Here is a 25,538-nt window from a genome sequence, read left to right as displayed (position 1 = left end):
ATGTCTTCTTCCGTTGCTTCTTTTTCATTGCCCTGGTACAACTTCTAAAAAGAAAATCATGAGCTCCCAGAAAAGACCATAGTAGTTCTTGTAAATTGCTCTATTTAGACTCTATATGAGCAACAAGATGCAGAATTCATTAAGGAATGCAATTTTCCATTTGTTGATAGTTCCAATATTGAAATAGACTGAGTTTGATGGAATAATAAATATATCTGATGAATACCAAAGGTAGGTTTTTCAATTATTTTCTCTGTCTAAAAAAATAGACTGTTTTCAATTTCTCATTTGGTCAAATAGAGGGGTTATTAAGTTTATTACCAATGGTTATTTTCAGCTGTAGACTTTTAGAGCGAAGTAGTTGTGATGCATGGGGACTTCAGTCCTTGCCACAACAGGACAGTGATGGGGACATGGTATCCAGGGCAACTGAGAGTTCAGCCTTTTCAGTCTTGAATAATCACTTTCCAGCTTGCCCTTTGTAATGCTGGGTCTCTGAGCTACTTCATGACAGAATGAGTTTGTTCAGGAGGCCACTATTCTCTTTGTTACTTTTGGTTTAAATGGCTGCTAAGAAATATTTTATAAGAAAGGCAGTATTTCAGTTCCACCCTTAATTGCATTGGCAAAAATCTGCAACTTACTCTTCTGTTCTTAGCTCTGGCTATCAGGGTACTCTGAGTAACCAGCACACACGGGTATGTTTTTCTGGGTGGGTAGGTACTGTCTGGGACCAAGGTTGCTTGGTGTGTTATGTATGCTTTATCATTCAGTTTAATGAAAGCATAGCTAAATAAGGCAAGACCAACTTGGAGGGTGGTCAAGGTGGTAAAAAGAACACTAAAGAAAAACTAATATAATTGCCCCCACCACCCCTTATCCTTAGAACCAATTTGTACTCTTCATCTGTGATTTGGAAGTTCTCTCCAGAGTAGAAATCTCAACTTCTGCTAGATCACTCATTTGACAATTAAGTCACATATCAAGAAGTCCTTATCATGGAGGCTAGAAGCTTAGAATTGAGAGTCATGCCAAACTAGTTCTGTGTCACTCTACTCAAGAGTCTGTTTTCTCATCTGAAAATGGGAACTCAATAGCGCTTACCACATAGGATAGCAGCAAGGAGTAGTGAGAAACACAAGGCCTAGTGTCAGGGCCTCTGAGATTTCTAAGAGCTACAAAGAAGGTGAAGATCCGGAAAAAAAAAAAAAAATTACTTTAAAATAGAAAATGAAAACTGAAAAATTGATATTTAACTCAATACTTAAAACATAGCTTATCCACCGTTAACTACACTTAAACTTGAGCTTTATGTAATTTTATATAAGCATGAATCAAAGTTGCACATTTTATATTTCCTTTCAAAAATTGTCTGGTAAAAATCTGTATTTACTACTGGATTTGAAAGTGCATTTTAATATGTTTGATCTGATGTTGAATGTAGCATTATAAGTAAATGTTTGTTCGGTCTATGGAGATCTTAAATGCTTTTAGGTCTTAAAGAAATGGCAGCTCTAATTGCCATTGTTATAATCATGATTTTATTCTTCTGGCCCATGACATTCCTTACATTGCGAATGACTGTTCTGTGAATGTTTCTGCCTTGTCTTTTCAATTAAACCATAAGATCCATGAGGATCGTACTGAAGAATAGACGGAGTAAAATCATTGGGCTTTGTTCTGGGCTCTACTACTGAGCAGGTATGGAAGCTTGAGTCCAGAATTTAGTTACTTCAACTGAAAAACAGGCAGACTGTGGCCTGCTTCAGGTTGCCTGCTAGTCTACAGAAAAAATGAAGGGCTGCATTTAAAAGCGCTTTAACCGTATAAACATACAGGATAGTATAAGCTGCTGAAGCACTTGCAATGCCTCTCATGGCCAGAGACACAGGGAGGAGTCAGCAAAAATCCGGTGACTTTCAAAAACGTTTTTTCTGCCACCGTATCCAAGCCATACTTGGTTTAGCTATAGTCTCTTCCTTTTTGTTCATTCATTTAATGGATACTTTTAAAACACATATTGAGCCTGTTCTATTGCCAGGGCTTGTGCTAGGGAGCTGAGAATGCAATGAAATACCTAGAGTCTACAGTAAAATTATTCTCTTTCATTTGCATGTAGGGTTTTATATCTCACCACACAATTAACATACATTATCTGAAGGTGCAAACTAAGTCACTTTAATAGTGACACTTTGCAACCCCATGCACTGAAGCCTGCCAGGCTACTCTGTCCATTGGGTTCTCCAGGCAAGAATATGGAGTGGGTTGCCAGGGCCTTCTCCAGGTGATCTTCCCGACCCAGAAATCGAACCTGGATCTCCCACACTGCAGGCAAGATTCTTTATCGTTTGAGTCACCAGGGAAGCCCATTATCTGAGGATAAATAAAATAATTTAAAACAAGACAATGCCTCCAGTATTACAACACTATTTCAGAACAGTTTTCATGGGAAGTGTTCTCATTTGGCCCTACTTTTCCCAGGCAAGGCTGGGCTTTGTTACGGAGAGGCTGGATCCCTGATTAAGGCAGTAAACAAAGTTGCAAACCCCTGGACTCACCGGAGGCAGGCAGGAGTTCCACGTGGTTGTGTCGTCGCTGCTGGTGCTTATGCTGACATTACAGTTGTCAACCTGGGATGCGCTCAGGCCATAGGGAGCCCCAGTGTCCTCCAGTTCTTCATTCTGTTGCCGCCGTAGGCTGGCGAGCATTTGCAACTCAGATTCACTAATCTCACTGGGCTGATAGTTTCTCCAGTCATACTCCTGACCAAGAGAGAAGAAATTGAAAGAGCAATGAGTCACTTGGCCTTTCTTAATTTTATGGGCTTCTGTGAATGCTACTCTACAGCCTTAAGCCCTACAGTGGCTCCCCACTGACAGAGGCCCAGATCCTTAACAGGCCTTTATATGCCGCCCCTGCTGGCTGCCTCATCATGTCTCCTTCTTCTGACGTGCCAGCCACACTGTCCTCCATTCAGGTCCTCAAAAGCGTCAAACCCACTCTTGCCTTAGTGCCTGTGCACACGCCATTTCTTGGTGCGAATGCCCAGCTGTCCTTTAGGGCCCAGATGATGTGTTTTTCTTCAGAAAAGCTTTTCCCGACAGGTCAAAACTGGGTCAGTTCCTCCACATGATGTGCTCAGAGAATCTTACAGTGTACATTTTTAGCACCACCACAGCCGCAGGTACCTAACTGGTTTTGGAGTCCACAGGTAGTGTGTGAGTGCTACAAAGGCAAGCTCCACGACTGTCTTACTTCCATTGTATTTCTCACACCTGGAGCCCAACCAGTATTTGAGGACTGACTAAATAAACAAAAATTCAAAACAGCTTTTTGTAAAAGAAAAAATCACCTTCCATAAAAATGTCTGGTTTATAAGAGAATTGATAAATTTCATCAGTGTGAACACTAGGACCAAATAAATTCAACTAACAGTAAGAATGAAGATAACTAATGTTGTTAAAAGCCACCAAATAAAATATGAACTGAAGATGGGAACATGTAAGGTCTGAAAGCCAGAAAGACCTCAGAGCTACCATAAACACTTAAATTCATATGGACTTTACTATACATATGTAATCTGTCAAGTCTACTACTATAAATCTTCAGAGCTAGTATAAATATTATTTCAATGTATAGGGAAGAAACTGGCATATGGAATTTTCAAACCTCTTCCTTTTTCTCTGGCTTAAACCAAATTTGGTAGCTAACATTAACTTCAACATTGCTGAAATGTTAGCATCACATTTGAATGAGCAGTGTGATTTACATCCAGGACTGGCATACAACTTGAAAACAAACTTGAAATATTTTTGTACATCTGGAATCAGTGATAATGCTCAAAAAGTTTTTCCATGACACATAAGACATTTTAAGATATTCAAATTTCTAAATTTGTTTTCTTGGATGACTCTTTGAGATAGCTACTGTCTTTTCTTCTGCCTCATCGGGATGTAAAAGGTTAAGAAAATAACAATTGAAAAATATTCTTAGTGTTTCTATGACACTAAAAGCTTTTTAATAAAGCATTATCATCATCATAACTTTGGGGTTATGAAAGCCTGTGATCTAATAATGTGATGTAGAGATTTTCTGTGAAGTTGAAACTCACTTCAGTGGAAACTCACTTAAATTCTTATAGTTCATGGCTTCAGCTGCTTGGCACCCTTAATGGATGTCATGAGTAATGAGTCCATGAGCATTTAATATGCTTAGAGACTTCTTTGAATAAAACAGATACTACAAGAAGAAAAACAAAGTTTATATTCCCAAAAAAGGCACTTTAAAAAGGGAAAAATAAAAACAATTTAAATTCAAAATAAATAGGGGGGTAATAAACAAAAAGATGCCCAACATCACTGTCATTAGAGAAAGCAAATCAATACAACAATGAGGGACCATTCACATCCACTGGGATTGTTATAATACAAAAGATAGACAGTAACAAGTGCTGGCAAGGATGCGAAGAAACTGGAATCCTCACACATCACTGGTTGTGATTATAAAATGGTGCAGCCACTTTGGAAATGTTTGGTGGTTCCTCAAAACATTAAACATGGGCCATGGGGCCAGCAATTCATTTGCTGGGATATATCCAAGAGAACTAAAAATATACATGCGTACAGAAACTTCCATATGAATGTTCATTTGCAGTATTATTCATAATAGCCCAAAAGTGGAAACCACCAAATGTCCATCAGCTGATGAATGGATTTTTGTTTATCCATACAATGGAGCATTATTAGCCATAAAGATACATGCTACAAGATGGGTGAATGTTGAAAATATTATGCTAAGTGAAAGAAGCCTGAGACAAAAGGTCACGGATTATATGATTTCATGTATATGAAATATACAGAAAAGGCAAGTATACAGAGATAGAAGGGAGACAGGTGGTTGTCCAGGGACTGAGGAGAGATGGAATGGGCAGTGTGGTTTGGGGTTTCTTTCTGGGGTGATGCAAATGTTCTGAAAGCAGGCTGTGTTGTAGTGATGGTTACAGAATGTTCTGAATATACTAAAAACTTCTGAACTTTATGGTATATGAATTAATTATAACTCAATTGAAAAAAAAAAGTAGTTCAGTAATCATATGTGAAACACAGACTAGCCATTTGACTTTGGGGTCAACAGTAAACACATGACTTTCTGCCCTTCAGTTTCTCTGTCAAGAAGTGGAACTGAACATTCTGGCATGTCGCGTGGTGGTGGTGGTGTAGTTGCTCAGTCGTGTCCAACTCTTGTGACCCCTCTGTCCATGAGATTTCCCAGGCAAGAATACTAGAGTGGGTTGCCATTTCCTCCTCCAGGGGATTTTCCCGACCCAGGATCGAACCTGGGTCTTCCTCATTGCAGGCAGATTCTTTACCACTGAGCCACCAGGGAAGCCCAACATATCACACAGGTATGCATTGATAATACATGCTTTTAAAATGAAAAAGGAAACTTTGTTTTCAGAATTTTTATTAAGAATAAAGCTTTTATATGTACTTAGTATGATTAATTCAGCCATTTTATTTATTTAATCTACAAGCCTGAGGTACAACCTTGGATGCTAAGACAGAAAAACAAGAGCGAACAGGCCAGTGGTTAAGCCACACAGATCTGAGTCTGGGCCCTGGTTTCACCTTTTACCAGCTGTATGTGATTGGGAAAATCACTTTATCTTTCCATGCCTTCGTTTCTTCATCTGTAAAATGGGAGCATAGTATGTAACTCGTGGGATTTTCAGTGTACTAAAATACTGAGTACCAAATGCTTAGCACAATACCTGACAAACAGCTCTACTAAGTGTCTCCAAATTGATGATTTGTGCCCTGTTGTTATTATTCTTTCCTCTCATTTCCTCTGGCCCCTTTCACCTATTCTGTACTATGCTAGGACCTAGGAGCATAAAGAAAATGAGACACATCTCTGTTCTCATGGAGCTCACAGTCTAGAAAGGGAGAGATAACAGGTATTATAAACTGGGTGTCAACACATATATATGGGATCTAGAAAAATGGTACAGATGAATCCATTTTCAGGACAGGAAAAGAGATGCAGACATAGACAACAGACATGTAGACACAGTGGGGAAGGGGAGGGTGACACAAATTGAGAGAGTAGGATTGACATATATTTATGTCAATTATATATATTTTCTACAAATTTACAAAATTTTGTACAAAATTACAGAGCAATTATGCTTCAATTAAAAAAAATCAGGCTATTATAATGTATCATGATCAATACTACAACAGAGATGTGACTAAGATGCAACTGCCCAGCAAAATTAGAAAAAGCCTCACAAAACTAAAAGTGAGCAGAGACACCAGGGTCATGAATAGAGCAACTGGTGGCGGAGAGGTAATTTACTTAGTCCCTTGATGTATTCTTGATGTGAAATCTCTTAAACCATTCCAAAACCCCAGAAAAGGCTAAATAATTTATATAAATAAAAAGGCTTGCAATAAAGTCTTCACATTAAAGTAGACCCAGCACAAGATGTCATCTAACTAAATTATGCAACTCCTAAGAGGCAAAGTGCCTTATGTAATTCCATCTCTGAAAGGCTCAAACTGTTACGTATAACCCAATTTTGTCTCAAAATATCCTTGTAGGACAGAGGGGAGACAATATCAATCAGATTTATTTTAGGAGCAGGTAATGGGCTTGGGGCTATATAATTCAGCTGTGCTTAGATTCCCAGGCAAGTCCTTCCCTTATAAAGCCATTCAATCCATTCATTTTCATTGACCTTTTTTTCAGACAGTTTTGGGAACGTAAGTCTGTGAAGCTACAAAGGTTAAGATGTGGCCCTTGCTCTCACAGGTTTTACAATCTAGGAGGGATAAAGAGTTCTAAAGAAATGAGTATACAATAAGGAAACATATACTGACGTATGGTGTTAATAATCACACAGAGTTTTGATAGTGATTAAAAGGAAAACTGGTAAATTCAGCAAAATGATAAGACACAACAAACAAAAATAATCTTTCAACTTGAAGCCCTCCGCTTAATCTGTCTTCTCAAGATTTTAATGTGGAATAGCTTAATTGGGCAAACTTCTGCCTATAGAATCTGTGCTAAGAACCAACTCTACTGAACTGAGGGGGACACAAGGCTGAGTTTACAATGGTGGTGTAGAGGCAGAATCAGACATGGCCATGGGTTAATAAAATGAGATGACCAACCTCCTTCTATTTTACATGGATGGGAGAGTAATAGAACTGAGAGAAAATTGGGTCATTACTCTCACTCTGGAGCCTGTAACATTTCCGAGACTCTGAATCAGGTTTGCATTGTGACAGTGCCTGATACCTAGGACACAGGGGACATCATGTTGTAAAAACTCTTAGTAAAAGCTCTAACAAGCAATCTTCTTTGTATTCTTTTAGTTAAACCAAGACTCGAAAGGCACTACTGCTACAAAAGGGATGGTGGCTCTTAGGATATGAAAGGCAACATGAGAAAAGGGAGATATACCAAATAGTCTGGTATTTCAGAAAAGAGAGAGGCCATTCCTGTAGGATCAGGCACCATGGAGGAGATGGTTTTTAAGCTTGGCATTGAAGGACTGATTGGAAGCGTGATAGGGAAGCCTACTATAAGCATCAGGCAAGAAAACATGGGGCAAGCTAGACATATGGAGCTCATATTCATAGAAAGCACTATTTACTTAAATATATACTGTTTTAGAAATGAAATCTATAATACTGCTCCAAAGCAACAAAGATGGAAATACCTAGAATTTAACTTAAATCTTATAAGACCAGATGGCTTCTACTTCCCTGCCCAAGTCTTATTAAAAAATCTAGGATTCTAACACAAGACATAATTTTAATAGCTTCCAAATGGAAACTACTCAAATGCCCACCAACAGTAGAATGGGTAAATAAATGGTATGAGAGCCACACAGTAGGGTACTATATAGCATTGAAATGAGTGATATACTGACTTTTATAAAAGAAATGCTGAGCCAGAGAACCCAGACGTAAGGGAGCATTCACTGGTAAAACCAGTCTTGGCGAGTAGGGGGTAGTCCTGAGGGCACGAAAGCACAGGATAGTAACAGGAAGGGAGGACAGTGGGGCTGCTGGGCAGCTGACTCTGTTTTCTTTCTTGATTCAGATGATGATCAGTTCCTTCAGTTTGTGAAAATCTTCAAAGTATGTGTTCATGATATGCATATTTCTTTGTGAACAAGAGCACAAAAGTCTGAGAATCAAAAAGAGATTTCCTAGAAAGTGATTAGTTATTACTCACTGGCACCTTACTATGAACTGTATCAGTAGGAGGAAAAAAGGCAATATGTAAGTGTGGCTGGGAGTCAGTATCATGGTAGTTTCAAATTTGTATTTATTGTTAAGAGTTTAAAAAGATATAATTAGAAAGTTTTGGAAGTTTTTTTGAACTTCAACATGACAACAAGAAAAGCAGAAGTCCATTTTCCAAAACTAATTTTAGATTTTAATTGGCATTTGAAGATTAATCTCCTCCTGACTGCTATTTGCAGACAGTGTTTAATCTCTACACTGACATTTTTAATACTAATAGCTGACGGTAAATTAGTGTTCTAGGACATCTCTTCTCCAACGAGCACTCCTTGGAAGACTTGTTTCAAATTCCTAAGCTACTTATCCCACATAAGAGTTTGCTCTGATTCATTGGGGGCACTGGCCCGCTAACAATAGGAATGGAGAGAAGACAGAAGCTACAAACGTGAGCTGTAAGTGGCAAATACTTGAGCACACAACTCATTCGCAATATATGGTAGCTTTCACCATGTGTCTTCACCATGCAAAGATATAAATCAAAACTTAAAGACCAAGCCACAGTACAACTTGAAAAACTTTGCTAAATTTAAGAGATGCAGTGTCAACTTGCACAGTGTAAATCAAGAGTCAGGCTATCCAAAAGAACCAACTGGTGTGAACCTAGAACATGTTTTACGTTGACAGCATTCGCATGGACACAGGCATAACCAAACCCAATGATGCCTCTGAAACGTCTATCACAAAAATTTTGGCATGTGACCTGGAGACACTCAATCCATACTTCATTATTCAGGAATACTAATCTCCCAAAATGTCTTAGGTAAAGAATTCTTGGGTAATTAAATCCAATAGTGCTAAAATTCCTTGCAAAGAGATAACTTCTATCTTGTATATGTGGCTCTCCTCTCTCTTTTGTTTGGCATGAAAGGATTTAAAGAAAAAAAAATCTTTATATTCATGTGCTAAATTTGTATAGAACAGTCTTTTAATCCATGACCTAAAAAGAAATATACTTCCATATATTTCTGCCTTGGTAGTCAGCTTGCTAATTTTCAGAAAGAAATCTCTGACAAACACAGCTGTGCTCTTATTAACCTTAAACAACTGATAAACAACTTTTAATTTTCCAGCATTTAACTTCTAAGTTTTAACAATAATAGACTAGAAGGAATCTACTAACAGCAAATTGAAGAGGTTTTGCATTATGCCCAAGGATATGCCATCTACAAGGTGATTGTAGTTTTGTACACTGAACAAGCATAAAGCCATTCAATAAATGGTAGTTTAAAAATTATTTAAAGAATCAAAAGGAAAACAATAAGATTTCTTATAGAGATGGGAAGATTTGGGAGAATGGCACTGAAACATGTATAATATCATGTATGAAACGAGTTGCCAGTCCATGTTTGATGCACGATACTGGATGCTTGGGGCTAGTGCACTGGGACGACCCAGAGGGATGGTATGGGGAGGGCGGAGGGAGGAGGGTTCAGGATGGGGAACACATGTATTCCTGTGGCAGATTCATTTTGATATTTGGCAAAACTAATACAATTTTGTAAAGTTTAAAAATAAAATAAAATTAAAAAAAAATAGCAGAGGTAAGTAAGACAACGGATGCTTCTGGAATGGGAAGATGACACCTTTAGATAAGTTTGAAGTGTTTAGAATATACAACTGGTTGTAAAACAGTAACGACAGATAAACCAACATCTGTAGTATCTGCACATTAAAATACTATAAAGCTTTAAGTGGCAATAGAAGTTAAGTTGCCACCTGATCCCATAATTTTTTCAGTGGTCTTTAACTAGGGGTGATGGTCCAGTGTGGTGGGAGTTACAGGCTTTTCTGGCCAGAATTCCTGGGTTTGATACTCTGCCTTGTCACTTATTATATGTGAACAAGCCAAATCTCTCTCCTTCCTTGTCTGTCAAATAAGTAAGTCCTCTCAAGGGGGAAGATGGAGACTGGAGATAGTGTGGGACACCCGTAGAGAACCTGGCACACGGCAAGTACTCCTGATATTTAAAGCCACCCTGCTGGATTATTGGCTAAGTGTTCTACATGTACTCATTTAATACTTAGAACCCCCATGAGGAATAAATATTGCTATTTTTTCCAAGTTTACACATGACATAACCAAGGTTCAAAGAGGTTGAGAAATGTGTCTGGGTCACATAACTAAAAAGAAGCAAAGCTAGGACTCAAATCAAGTCTGACTGAGATCAAAGACCTCAATGTGCTTAGAAAACAGCCTAGTATCTCTTGCATATAGTAGGAAAATGACAAATTTATTTAATTTGCTCCTCTTTAGAATTAGGAAAACCAAGACATCAAAGAAGATGGATTTCTTCCATAAACACGTAACTAGTAGGATGCCATCTAACCCTTAGCATTAGAATATTGGAGAACTGACGATGAACTGCCAAAGTGTGCTGGTTAAACCACTAATGTCTTCTCATTGATTCATACTTCTGATAGTCTCAATTTTTGCCAAGACTTTCTAGCTACAACTTCTGAAACTTGAGAATTTGCTCCTCTTTATCAAAGTAAATGGCATGTGGTTTGCACAACTACTCAGAAATGGAGATATAAACATAACCTAATAACTTCTGCAATTCCATATCATCAACTGGATCTTAACTGTAATTCCATTTTAAATTATTTTAACACACATCTACTCGAGACCATTTTGCCCTGGTGAACAACTAAATTAGACACTAGATACAAAGAAAGTGAAATAAACAAACCATACTATGTATCAGTCAGACTGAAAAATATTCAAAAAGAAGGCAGAGGGTTAGAAATGCGTTCCACCTGGGAAATTTCTATGTCTAATTCAAATACTTCTACTGGTGACACAAATGTTTTTTAATCACCGAATTCTGTAGCTTCAGCAATATCCCCAGCAATACATTGACAGATAAGACTGAGATAATGACCTTTTTTTTTTTCGGAGACAAGGAAAGAGTGCAGCTTCAACAAAACATCAAACATCAGACTCTTTTCCCAAAGACTATAAATTGGCAGGAATGTCCAATTTAATAAATGAAACTTTCTTCCCATGGATAACACTACGGTTTATGAAATGCTACTAGTCCTGCCCAAGTTCAGTTTGCTCTATCAATCATGAAGCTACGCATCTCCAATTCAGCTCTGGGAACATGGCAGGCACACTGAGGGTGGTCTCTGGGGGAGGACTGGAGAGATACCACAGCCCGCTTCCAAACAGTTTTCTCTCTTCAGTGTATCCTTGAAAAAATATCAACACATTACCTAGCAGAATTAATTTACTCATATGTTAACACTTGATTCAACTATAAGCAAAGGACAAGAAGCATATATAGTCGTCATTTACTGAACAGTCTCAATAATTAGTTTTGAGAATTTGATTTGAATTTGACAGGTTCTAACTACTCAGAAATAGATACAAGAAAATAACCTGTTGGATTATGGGCTAAGTGTTCTACATGTACTATCTCATTTAATACTTACAGAAACCCTGTGGAATAAGTATTGTTATTTTTTCCAAATTTACACATGACATAACCAAGGTACAAAGAGGTTAAGAAATGTGTCCGAGGTCACACAACTAAAAAAAGCAAAGCTAGCAGGACTCAAGTCAAGTCTGGCTGATTTGAGCTGGGGCTCTGAACCATGGTGTCCCCTGTTCCTGATTTATCCGTTTTGAAGAACGAAAATGTGGGTAGATATGACATAGAGCCCTGTTTGGGGAAGGTCTTAAAGGCTGCAAGGGGGAAGGCTCAGGGCAGCATGAGTTCAGTGGGTACCTATGGTGGAAACTGCTGCAGGAGGGAGAGTTACCCCTAAGAGAGTCTGCACAATTGGACCAGGATGATGTTTGATATACAGAGTTACCTGCCCTCAAGACAGGTGTTTTGGAACACTGGAATACTGCTGTTGCTGAAGCAAGTCAGGGGTCAGAAAGACATTTATGAATTCTTCAAACAATGTGGTATTGTTGGAAAGACAACTGCAAATGGCATACTTGAATGACAAATTCAAAGACAGATAGATGGTTTCACTTTGAGCAAAGGGTACCTTAGAAAATGCAAATATTTATGTAATGGAATAATGCCTTTAGAACTTTAAAATAACTTACAAATTTATTTTCTTCTAAGTTTTCTGAGCATAAATTACACTGAATAGCAAACTGTTATAACTTTAAAAATATATGATATTTTTAGATATAGATAGATATTCACTGCTCCAATACTGGGACTCAAGTTATCAGGGAGGCAACTAATCCTTTTTTATTATCCAAAAAATGACTTGAAAATTAAAAGAAAAATTTGCTCACATTATATCACAGCATAAAATATCTTTTTAAAAAAGGGCCTTTCCATAATTCAGTTCTGATTTTCAAAAATAGAAATGTGAAAATTAAGCTCATTATATATGATTCATTTTATAATGTTTTCTCTATAAAAGTCAAGCATTTTTTTAAAAAAGAAAATACCTGAATTTGTGATTGGTAGCATATTTTGTCTTTCTTATGAAATAATTCTTCAGTAAGCTCTAACATTTTCTGGAACCACAAAGATTGCTATACATGTCTTGTTTACTTGTTTTAAGATGCACACAATGACATCTGCAGGTTTAAAATGATTCATTCAAAATTATTTGAATGCAGTTATACATGTGGAAAAGTTTAATTATCAGCTATATATATGATTGCAATATTACCCAGAGGGCTGTATTTCTTTCTTAATTAAAAATATTTGAACTTAATAATAGAGAACTCTATTAAAATATGAATAACACATTGCCAGAAAGAAGTTTACCGAGCAGTTAGCAAATCAGTTTCAGTAAGTGTTCCTTTAGAATTACTAGTACTCTTCCGTATCAGGGGGATAGGAAGACAATTTTCCTGCACCTCCTTCTGTAAGAGCCTTTTACTGTTGCCATAAAGTTATTTCACGTCAGCACTTTCAGAGAGCACAAATTTTCGAGATGTCCACTTACAGTTCCTGATTGTGGTACCCTGATGACTAAGTTGATGACTCAGATACATCCAATCTGCTACAGCCCAGACTGACACAACTATCTGACTGTTCAAGTCCCAAACTTAAGTTTCATCCTAGATTTTGTTTCCTTTTTCTTACATCCTATCAGTGCTACACCCAGTTATTCCAGTAATCTGCTACTTCTCTTTATCTCCACTCTGAACTATCAAGAGTACTGCCTCAACTGCCCTCGCTGCTTCTATGTCTGCCCTACTACATCCACTCTGGAGGAAGCCAAAGGAGACTGAATATATAACACATGTATACCTGTGGCGGATTCATTTTGATATTTGGCAAAACTAATACAGTTATGTAAAGTTTAAAAATAAAATTAAAAAAAAAAATGTCATTGCCTTGCTTAAAAACCTTCAAAGACTTACCACTCACTGTGTTTGGAATGAGGGCCACTCTCCTCACCATGTGCTTCCTGACTTTATATGATCTGGGCTTGTTTACCTCTCTGCTCTCATCTTCTTCTAATTTCCGCCTGCCCATATGTCCCAGCTCCAGGAGCCTCTTTTATTCCTCAATGATGCTCATTTCAGGAGCTTTGAACCTACTAATCCTGATGCCTAAAACATTAGCCCCTGGTTCTTTGCATGGTTGCCTTCATCTTAAACAATCTCAGTTAAAATGTCACCCATTCAGGCAGATACTAGGTAAAGTACTCACAATTCTGCCCAAACTACCACTCTATCACCCTGTTTTTTCCTTCCCAAGTCTTTATCATAGTTTAGAATCATTTTATATACTTGTTTACTTGTTGTCTGTATCTTTCAACAGATATAAGCTTCCTGAGGAGAGAGGTCTCACCTTTCTTGGTCAGTGTATCTATAGCAGTTAGGAGAACATCTGATCTGATAGGCTGTCTGTCAGCAGAACAGATGCTCTTACTTATTTAGAAGTAGAACCGGAATAAGTATATCCCATTCCCCGGAGGCCCTGTATTTTAGAAACCGAACTTAAGTGGTAGAAACCCCCATAGATGTTAGTACTGTACATATATGGACTACAATGCTAGCCAGCAAAGGTTAATTTCACACCTGCATTCACATTAATATTAAATGGATTTCTAGTTCCACAATAATTCTCAAAATGTTCTTGCATCAAGCACATTTCTTATGAATCATACCAACAGAATCTTTCTCGGCCTGTTTGAATACACCATGTCTGTGTTAGAATTCAATATTGGGGCCACTCTATTAAGTACTAAATCTTATATATATTGAAAGAAAAAAATGTTTTCACCCAAATTAAATCCATTTGTGGATGCAATTAAGAAGAAATAAAAAATATCCATTAATGTATAGCACATGGAACTATACTCAATATCCTGTGATAAACCATAATGAAAAAGAGAATGTATATATGTATATAACTGAGTCCCTTTCCTGTACAGCAGAGATAGGCATCTTGTAAACAAACTATGTTTAAATAATTAAAAAACCCTCCAGATTGGAGTGGAAGTAGAACTATCTCTATTTGCAGTGACATGATCTCATACATAGAAAATCCTAAGGAATTCACAAAAACACTATTAGAACTAATAAATGTTCAGCAAGGTTGCAAGATCAATTGTATTTCTATACACTAGCAATGAACAAGTAAAAAAATGAAATTAAGAAAAAATTACATTCACAATTGCATCAAAAAGAATAAGAAAGGGATAAACTTAACAAGAGAAGTGCAAGACTTGTACACTGAAAACTATAAAACATTGCTGACAGAAATTAAACACACAAAGAAATGGAAAAACAGCCAATGGACTAAAAGACTGAAGATTGAAAGACTGTAAAATTGAAATATTCCTCAAATTGACCTAAAGATTAAAGGCAGTTCCTACCAAAACCCCAGCTGCCTTTTTTGTAGAAACTGAGAAGCTGATCAGGAAACTCATATTAAAATGCAAGGAACCCAGCATGGCAAAAACAATCAAGATAAGAAAGAACGAAGTTCTTACTGATTTCAAAACTATACTACAAAACTACAGGAATTAAGGCAGTGTGGCACTGCATAATGATAGACATACAATAAATAGAGCTGAGAGGTCAGAAATAAACTGTTACATGTATGGTCAACTGATTTTTAGAAAGGGTGTGAGACAATTCAATAGGGAAAGGATAGTCCTTCAACCAATGGAGCTGGCACAACTAACTGAATACAAACATGCAAAAAAAACACACAAACTGTAGGTGAATATCTATTTCCCACTATATACAAAAATTAACTCAAAATGGATCATAGAATGAAATGGAAACAGGAGTACATTTTTGCGACTTTGGATGAGGCAACGATTTCTTAGATGTAATTCCAAAAGCACAAGCAACAGAAGGAAAAAACAGATAAACTAGACTTTATAAAAATTAAAATCTTTTGACCTTCATAAGACACCATCAAGAAATGAAGAGACAACCTACAGACTGGGGTTGTCTCAGCATATATCTGACAAAGAACTTGTATCCAAACTCTTACAACTGTATAATATAAAGACAAAAAAATCCAATTAAAAAATAGGTAAAGGATTTGAATAGGTATTTCTCTAAAGGAGATACACAAATGGCTAATAAGCACATGAAAAGATGCTCAATATGTTTAGTCATTAGAGAAATGCAAACCAAAGCTACAATTGAGATACCACTTCACACACTAGCATGGCTTAAATAAAAAAGACAGACAATAAGAAGTGTTGATTATGATGTGAAGAAATTGCCCTATTGCTCATGGAATTGTAGGTACAGACACTTTGGAAAACAGTTTGACAGTTAGTCACAATGTAAAGTTCCATATGACCTACCAATTCTAATCTTAGGTATATACCCAAGAGGACTGAAAACATATGTCCACACAAAAACTTTGACATGAATGTTCATATTGGCATCAATTCATAACAGCCAAAAAGTGGAAACAACCAAATGTCCATCAGCAGAGGGACAAATAAATAGGGTATATTCATATAGTGATTTATCATTCCTGCATAAAAAGGGGTGATGTGTTACAACATAGATGGGACCTTGAAAACAGTATGCTAAATTAAGGAAGTTAGACGTAAAACGTTGCATATTATATGATTATATTTAAGTGAAATGTCCAGAATATGCAAATCCATAGTGACAAAAAATAGATTAGTGGTTGCCAAAAATTTGGGGGAAAGGAGGTATGAGGAGTGACTGTTAATGGGTACAGAGTTTCTTTTGGGGTGATGAAATGATCTAAAATTAGATAGTACTGATGGTTATACAATTCTGTAAACATTGTAAGAAAAACGTTGACGTCTATATTGTGTGAATTAAATCTCAGTAAGGCAGTTATTTATTTATTTTTCTAAATCACTGTGGTTTTCCAGGATCTGAAGAAAAATCCCTTTGTAGAGTTAGTAAACACACGGCATTCTTGAGGAAATTAGTTTTCATAGATTTTTAGCAGCACACATCAAGCGGGGAGAATGTCAATTATTAGAATCCTCTCACTAGGACCATGAAGTTCTTTTTTAAAAAACAAGGGTTCTCTGGAAGAACCCTTCATTCCCATTGTAAATTCACTTTGGAATGGGATAGAATGCCTATGCCTTCAATAATTTTATGTCCTGTTAACCTGAGATTATCACACTCCCAAACATGAGTCAGAGATTGTAACGATCATGTGGGCTGATAGAGAGTGAATTTTATTAGCTTGAATTTTGACACTGAGGTCAAACCTCTGTGCATAAAAGGGAAGTAGTTCCTTTGTGTCTTTATCCCCTCAAAAAAGATAAAGCTCCTTCTCTATTTCCAGTGAAGTGATTGCGCTGTCAAATGGAAGAGGAATGTCTCAGAGGGCTCTCGTGTGGAACACATACCTGTCAGGCTTGTGTTTGCAATCTGCACTGAGCAGCTCTAAGAAGGGTTTCCCAAGTGGTTTCTGAGAACTGTCTTATCCTAAAGCTTCTTAAGATAATGGGTGAGGGAAAGTCTCCTGCTCTCTCTCCAAACTTTGGTCCCTTTCCTCCCTTCATTATTCCCTGGTATCATCAGAGAACGCTATCTTTCAGCCAGAATACTTTACTGGGTGGACAGGTATTTAAAGTTCATTTGGGCCGGAGGCTCCCAAGCTCAACAACCATTTCTGATAAAAAACTTTATTCAATAAAGTAGGTATACATAAAAAAAACATACTTTGACATAATTTAAGTCATATATGACAAACTCAGCTAACATCACACTCGAAGGTGAAAAACTGAAAGCTACCCCTTTAAATTCAGGAAAAACACAAAATGCTCAAGGATGACCACTCTCACTACTCTCATTCAATGTAGTACTGGAAGGCCTAGCCAGAGTAATTAAGCAATAAAATGAAATACAAGGCATTCCAATTGGAAATAAAGGAGCAAAACTGTCACTATCTGCAGATGACATGCTTTTATATATTTGTTGCTGTTGCTCAGTTGCTATGTCTGACTCTTTCTGACCCCATGGACTGCAGTAGATCAGGCTTTCCTGCCCTTCAGTATCTCCTGGAGTTTGCTCAAATTCATGTCCATTAGGTCAGTGATGCTATCTAACCATCTCATCCTCTGCCTCCCCTGGTCTCCTTTTGCCTTCAATCAGCACCACAGTCATTTCCATTGAATCAGCTCTTTGCATCAGGTGGCCAAATTACTGGAGTTTTAGCTTCAGTATCAGTCCTTCCAGTGAATATTCAGGGTTGATTTCTTGTAGGATTGATTGGTTCGATTTCCTTGATGTCCAAGAGACTCTCAAGAGTATTCTCCAGCACCACAGTTTGAAAGCATCAATTCTTTGGCACTCAGCCTTCTTTATGGTTTAACTCCTACATCTATATATGACTACTGGAAAAACCATAGCTTTGACTATATGGACCTTTGTTGGCAAAGTGATGTCTCTGATTTTTAATATACTGTCTAGGTTTGTCATAGCTTTTCTTCCAAGGAGCAGGAGTGTTTTAATTTCATGGCTGCAGTCATCATCCACCGTGATTTTGGAGCCCTTTTATACACAGCAAGATCTTGAGACTTCACCAAAAAAAACCCATTAGAAATCATAAAACAAATACAGTATAATTTCAGGGTAAAAAATCAATGTACAAAAAGATCAATTGCATTTCTACATGCTAACAATGAGCTAGAAGAAAGAAATGTTAAGAAAACAATCCCATTCACAATCACAACAAAAAAGAAATAAATTTAAACAAGAAGGTGAAAGACCTCCAAACCATAAGACATTGTTCAAAGAAACTGAAGAAGACACAGATAAACGGGAGGATATTCCGTGCTCACAAACTGGAAGAATTGACATTATTAAAATATTGACATTATCATAAGTAATCTACAGATTCAATGCAATCCCTATCAAAATCCAAAGAAATAAAGAAATATTAGTTGACAGTAATGATATATATATATATATATATGTCTATCACCTTACTAAGTAATCCACTATAACATGCTTAGAACATAACTGAACCAAAGTTTTACACTGTAACACATACAGAATACTTAGGACATGGCAAATAAAAAAAAGCTTTACTGCTTAAAAAAGGAATATAAATGTCATTTTTTTTGTATAGCCTCATTTGTTCTCTAGTTTTGTAACTGCAGCTACGGGGGAACTGAAGGGAGAAAAGTACTCATACGAAGGAAAAAAATCAATCTGATGGACATGAATATAGTCACCAGGCTAGCCTAGGGATTTATTCAATGACACTGCTTTACTGTTAACCTTCACTCATATCATTTATTATTTGGGGAACGGCTGTAAAGAGACCAGAAAGTGAACAGAATAATGATGTTTTTATGGCTCCTAATGTAGATTGTTATTGAAAATCTGTCAATTTTACTGGCAAGCCTTTGGCTCAAAAATAAGATCTTCATTTATAATTTGCAGGCAGTGATAACTCAAATTATGAGAACTAACTGGGAAATAAAAAATAACTATTATGATAATTATCTTTCTCATTAAAAACATGAGGCATTCTATTATCACTGAGATGTGCAAGATACTCTTTAACAGCTGCTGTTACTGAGCTAAAACACATCTAAATAGGAAAGAAAATACATTAGTGATCACCCAAATGATAAAAAATAGATACTGCTGAAAATGTGTGCAAAGTGGAACAGAATAGAACCCAGCAGGATGTACTGCCCACATATGTAAACCAGAACGAAACCACTTACAGATAACTCAGCAATTGGTTTCAACTTCTCCTCTGAAATTTCCTTTAGGAAGGTTTTGTTTATTGAAGCTGACACTTGATGGGTTGGTAGGTCCTTTGGTTTAATAACAAGATCTGGAATTTTCGGAGAGGACTCATGTCTTCCAGGTGGAGAAAGGGATGGTGTAGGCACAAAACTTGTTTCAAAGTCTTTTATATCTATCTGCTTCGCCAAGGAATTCTGGTTTTCTGAAGTTCTTCCTTCTGCATACGCATTTTTTAGATATTCTTTACTTGCACACTTTGCAGCCTTCCCCAGCATGCTCTCTAAACTTAACTGAGTTAACCCTGGAGGACTAGTTGTTGGGCCTGGAGAACCCTGGACACTGTGGTTATCCTACACAGAAGAACAAAGGGAAATCACTTTGAGCTGAAACTTGTGGTGAATAAGTTACTGAATATAAGTTCTTAATAAGTTCATGTATTCTCTTAATAAAGTGAAAGAATACATACATATACTTACACACACATAATTTTATTCTATAATAATAAATAAAAAAAACTAAAACCAGCAATGCAAACAGGTATAAATCATTTGCTATGATGCCCTGCTATGTTTGCCTCTGGTCTTGGTAAGGCATGTATTTTTACCACTAAGTAATAAGAGTACATTTAGGAAACAGTAGCTCAAATATATTCATTTCAAAGAAAGTATATAAAAGAAGAGGATCCACACAAGACGAGAGAGAGAAAGTTGCTCAGTTGTGTCCGACTTGAGATCCCACGGACTACACAGTCCATGGAATTCTCCAAGCCAGAATACTGGAGTGGGTAGCCTTTCCCTTCTCCAGGGGATCTTCCTAACCCAGGGATCAAAGCCAGGTCTCCTGCATCGCAGGTGGATTCTTTACCAGCTGAGCCACAAGAGAAGCCCAAGAATACTGGAGTGGGTAGCCTATCCCTTCTCCAGAGGATCTTCCTGACCCAGGAATTGCACCAGGGTCTCCTGAATTGCAGGTGGATTCTTTACCAACTGAGCTATCAGGGAAGTCCATAAGAAGGATACATAAGAAGTTACCTAAAATATCTAGGAATTGTATGCTTTAACTTCCTGATAAGCTAATTCCATGAGAAGAAAAAGAACAAGAACTTACAGAATTTACCTTATTTAAGTAGGGAAATGCTACTCTTTTAACACGCTGGCATATCAAAGTATTTTAGCCTTATATTGTTGTATGGAAATTTTACCGTTAAAGAGCAATAGATAATAGAGCATGTTTTGTGAAATATTTTTCTTAAATGAAAATTTCAATTATAGAAAGTACTTTTCCATAAGACATGAACCTCACTAAATATAATCATTTGGAAAGTTTAAAGTAAAAGCTGGAAACATTTTACTAACGTATAGTTCTGAAATTAGCCCTAACAATTTTAATTTTTAAAATATGAGAAAGGAGATACTACAAATGAAAAACATCAATGGCCATGAAGGTAAATAACAAAAAAGAGAAATATGTGCTATTTCACTTGGTAGTTTCCTGCTATAAAACAATAAATATAAAGAAAAAGTAAATGTGATAATCACCTATACTTGTCATACGATTTTTCTAATTTGTCTTATCTATTTAAATGTGTAATAAGTAAACAAAAAAAATAATAAAAGCAGAGTACAATTTAAAGACATTATCTGATGTCTGAGATTGTACTATCTTACATTTTGTTTCAGTAAGCTATTCCAGTATCCTTTCATTTACAGCTGCATAGAACCAAATATTTGTTTTTTCCAAAGTTTGGCATTTTTAAACAAAATATTTGTATGACTGATAAAACTGGTCAGCTTCTTCTGAATGTTTGGCCATCATACACCTCAAGATACAGATCACTGTCTGAGGTGAAATTTCTGTTTCGGTAGAAGTTAAGTATCTGTAAAGGTGAGATAGAGTTGCTTTAGGTTTGGGCATTGGATAAGAGAAGAATTTATCGAATCTTTTAATTAGAAAGGATTCATCGGTCTGTGTGTCTGTCACTGTTCTGTCTCTCTTCCTTTCTTCCTCATCATAGACTAGGTGCTGCTCTAAGCGCTGCAGATGGTGGGAATACAATGGAAGGCCAGAAGTTAAACCCTGCCATCCAGGATCTTTGCCTGAAAAGCAACAAAGGGTCACTGAGTAATTTGATGGGGGTGGGGGGTGGGGGGGAGGCGCGGAATGTCATGATGGCACAAAACAGAAGGCATGGGGATGAGCTTGAGTTTGTGTGGATATTGTTTGTGGATATCAGAAGTGTCTGTAGAGATAGTAGCAAGGGAGGCAATTATGAGAGTATTAAATTGTAATGATAAGAAATGCTGAGGTGGCTGTGGTAATTCAATGGTGGTGACAATGGAGGCAGGACTGATTTGAGAGTTCTGGGGCAGCCAGAGTATGCTGTACTTGGTGCGTTTGGGAAGCTTTTACACGGAGTCTGCAATTTCTAATCCTGTCATTTATGATTCACCTTTCTTGTGGAAAGCAGTTGGGATTATCAGGCAACTGTGCTTTTAAGAAAGGTATACTTGGGTCTAAGAACCTCTCCTAAGAAACAGCTTGGTTATCTGTAGTAAAGAGAGAACAGCAGAGTGTCTAAGGTTCTTTTACAAACATTTCTTCTTGGTATTCATCCTGGGTCTCGTTTTCTTTGTCTATGTTGACTTGATCTTCTGATATATTTATTTCCTTATAAATGATGGAGGAGAAATTTATTGTTCAGAGTGCCAGATAGGGGAAAGAAAAGATGGTAATTGGGTGTCAATCCATGGGACTTACTTTATGTCCCAAGTGGAAAAATAAGAAGTGTAAGAATATCTCTGCCCTTGTGAAGTACCACATGGCTGAGCTGCAGGCACTGGGTGACTCTTTTTGCTGTACATTTACTGAGTAAGCTTATCCTTCACCATATCCTGGGAACCCTGAGGATGTTTATATGATTGAAGAATTCTGCCTTCAGGCAGAAAACTGGAAAGAGTGCAAGAGACCTGAAAAATACCTCATGCTCTGAATTACTACAGAATGGAGTGGTGACTCTTGTAATTTTTGTTTCACAAAGACAAAAAGAGAATAAAAGTTTAGCCAGTTTTCTAGAGAAAGGTAAACAGAACACAGAACAAACATCTTTCAAGCCTTCGTTTTAAGAAAGTGCTAGTGGAACTAGGATTGATTTTTAACAATTCAGTCTGGTTGTTAGACAGTGTTATATCTTTTCCAACTCTTAAAAAAAAATCCAGTCTAATTTCTTATAATTGTTATATACAATTGACAGTGGGATTTCTGTGACCAAAATACCCTTTACTTATTCATTTCCATCATGTTTTCACAATAAAAAATAAGGACATGTATGTAGATTTAAAACAAATTATTGGCCAACAGATTCCCCTTAACAAAAACAGGCTGGTTATAGGGAAAGGTATAATTACAACTCTTTGGATCAGAATCTCTGGATCACTATGGGATTCCATTTTGTATATGACATAGGGGAAACAGTGAGCTTTTACAATAACATTAGTTCAATAAATATTAAGCTCCTATTAGGTGTAAGGTATTTTCTAGAAATGATATATAAGATACACAGGTAAGAAGAACAAGGACAGTGCCCTCAAGAGGCATAAAGTCTAGTGGCAGAGGGGTAGATACCTACAAAAGTAATAATTTCATAAGATAGAAGGAAATACATTTCATTTAAAAGTTTCAGATGTACTATCATGAGGACTGGTCTTCCCTGGTGGCTCAGTGGTAAAAAATCTGCCTGCAATGTGGGAAACACGAGTTTGATCCCCCTGGGTCAGAAGATCCCTGGGAGAAGGCAACCCACTCCAGTACTCTTGCCTGAAAAATTGCATGGACAGAGGAGCCTGGTGACTACAATCCATGGGGTCGCAAAGAGTTGGACATGACCAAAGCGACTTAGCACTCATGCAAGCAAATGCAAATAACTGTACTCTTTAGTTGACAACCAAAGTATACACCTGTACCATCTCTATTGTCTGCTAGTGCTATTGATCATCTAAAAGTTTTTGTCAGTTCACAAATTTCATCACTAAAACATTCAACAGAAGTATTTTTGTCTACCTGCAAGTCTATTTTTTTCCATCTGTAAGTAGGTCAGAGCACAGCCTTTTCTTCTTTATGCAAGTTTACTCAGATGTATTTCCTTTTGTATGGCATGGGCAGGAATTATATACACAGAACTATTCATGAGTATGTAAAGGGACATTCTCACATTTTCCCTAAGATACACCCTGATTTGGAAATGGGCCAAGAAAGGGACAGATTTAGCTGTGTTCCTGATAATCATTCACTCTCTTCATAGTACTGAATTTTCACGATAATATGTTTCTATGCTATTTTAAATTCATGGAAAAGACAAATAAGTGGAGAATCTGGACAGAGCACAAAAGGCTTGCCTATTTTGGTTGCCCTGGAACCAATAAATCTGATCTATCCCAATTTTGAAGGAGGAATTAGGATAAATGGGAAAGGTAAGACAATATACCAGAGTAATACTTTAAGTTGGGTCAGCTTCTATTTTAGAGAGGAAATAGACGGAAAATAAAAAATAGTATTTCTCAGTAGTGGTGCACTGACAAAACCTTCCTCTTTTCTTCAGTAATGCTCCGACTTACTAAGGTAGATGACCTAGGCATAAGTGACTTTTATTATTTTCATATATGTAACATGTGGGCTTAACATGCTTTTGGATTAATCTGTACTAAATAAAATATATTTATTATATGCCTAAGAAGTTCACTATAATCTGATTTACTATGATCTTATTGAAAAATAACCACTTTTACTGATTTGGTTTATCACTGAACTACTGAAAACCAGCATAGCAATTGAATAGACTTTGTCAGAGTAGTAAAGGATTTGGTATGCCATTTTCATATACCAATCATGTGTTCATCTGTTTTTCAGAAGAACAAATACAAAATCTTTTTGATTTAACTTATTTTTTTAAAAGTCCAAATCTCTTGAACCGTTTGTCTTCTGGGCTCAGAAACATTTGTTTGTTAGATATTCAATCAGGCTCCAGTGCCGGGAACATCAATAGAGTTTGTCTGATTAACTGTAGCACAGCATATGTATGCTGAAGATGAGAATGATTTCCCCAAGGACCCAGCACTTCCTCTGCTGAACTACGTTTCTTGAAAGGACATGCAGATGGGCATTTGGACAATAATTTCTGGATGCACAAAACGAATTGCTCTTGCTGAGTTGTAATTTTAAAAAGATAATTTTAATGACTCTTGAGGGCCATCTATTTGGAGCAGATGGGACCCAGGCTCTTTTGTATCACACCTTTAATGTTGAGTGCTTCAGGATAGAACTCTATTTTAGCCTTTGTATAATAAAAGTGGATGATCATATTTATTTATATTCCAATTGTCTTTTGTAATTCAGCCCACTGTGAAAAAAGTCTTATATAACATTATTAAAAGTTCTCAACAAACACATCTGCAATATTCCAAACACACTTTTGATGGCAGTTCTTAATTTGTAACTGAGATAGAATCAGCAGGAGTTTCTACTTTTGTCCAATGTTTTAGTGACTAAATGTGTGAACTGACAGAACCTTTTAGTTGAACAGCACTAGCAGACAATAGACATGATGCAGATTTATAATCTGTCAACTAAAGAGCACAATTATTTGCACAAATACAGCTAAAGTTATTAGGCATAACATCTTTATAAAAAAATAATTTCTTCTTTGATGACAGCAAGATCGACCATTCAAATGTATCTTAAAAGTCTTCACTAACAACTGTCCCTAAGGAGTATTTCTTCTTCTACCTCTTGAATTTAATAGGAAACTATTAAAATAATGCCAAATAAAATGAAAGGAAGATGTGACTGTTTCTAACAGCCAACTAACTTGCAGCATGCTTGGTATGACAAGGACCTGAGCAAATTACTTATGTAGAGTCCCTTGGACTGCAAGGAGATCAAACCAGTCCATCCTAAAGGAAGTAAGTCCTGAGTATTCACAGGGAGGACTGATGCTGAAGCTGAAACTTCCAATACTTTGGCCACCTGATGTGAAGAACTGACTCATGGGAAAAGACCCTGATGCT

At 36.9% G+C, this 25,538-nt stretch overlaps 1 protein-coding gene across 11 annotated transcripts in view; it reads right to left on the bottom strand.

Moving 5' to 3' along the window:
- Positions 1 to 25,538, bottom strand: part of CFAP20DC (CFAP20 domain containing) — a 253,072-nt gene that overhangs the window by 70,120 nt on the left and 157,414 nt on the right. For 8 of the 11 annotated variants that reach the window (XR_008706376.1, XM_055558821.1, XM_055558824.1 and 5 more), the window contains 2 exons: positions 19,455 to 19,829; positions 2,559 to 2,762 (listed from right to left, as the gene is read on the bottom strand). Coding sequence is in view for 10 of the 11 variants with exons in the window: in XM_055558821.1 (XP_055414796.1) it covers positions 2,559 to 2,762; positions 19,455 to 19,829 (579 nt within the window). In the remaining variant the exon portion in view is untranslated. Of the gene's footprint in view, positions 1 to 2,558; positions 2,763 to 17,397; positions 18,294 to 19,454; positions 19,830 to 25,538 lie in introns of those variants that run through there. The other 3 variants (XM_055558829.1, XM_055558832.1, XM_055558831.1) reach the window with 2 other exon arrangements.

The sequence above is a fragment of the Bubalus kerabau genome, chromosome 20 (assembly GCF_029407905.1).
Source record: "Bubalus kerabau isolate K-KA32 ecotype Philippines breed swamp buffalo chromosome 20, PCC_UOA_SB_1v2, whole genome shotgun sequence".
Taxonomy (NCBI): Eukaryota; Metazoa; Chordata; class Mammalia; order Artiodactyla; family Bovidae; genus Bubalus; species Bubalus kerabau.
Note: the sequence above shows the minus strand (reverse complement) of the source record. Positions and strands in the feature narration are given on the sequence as shown.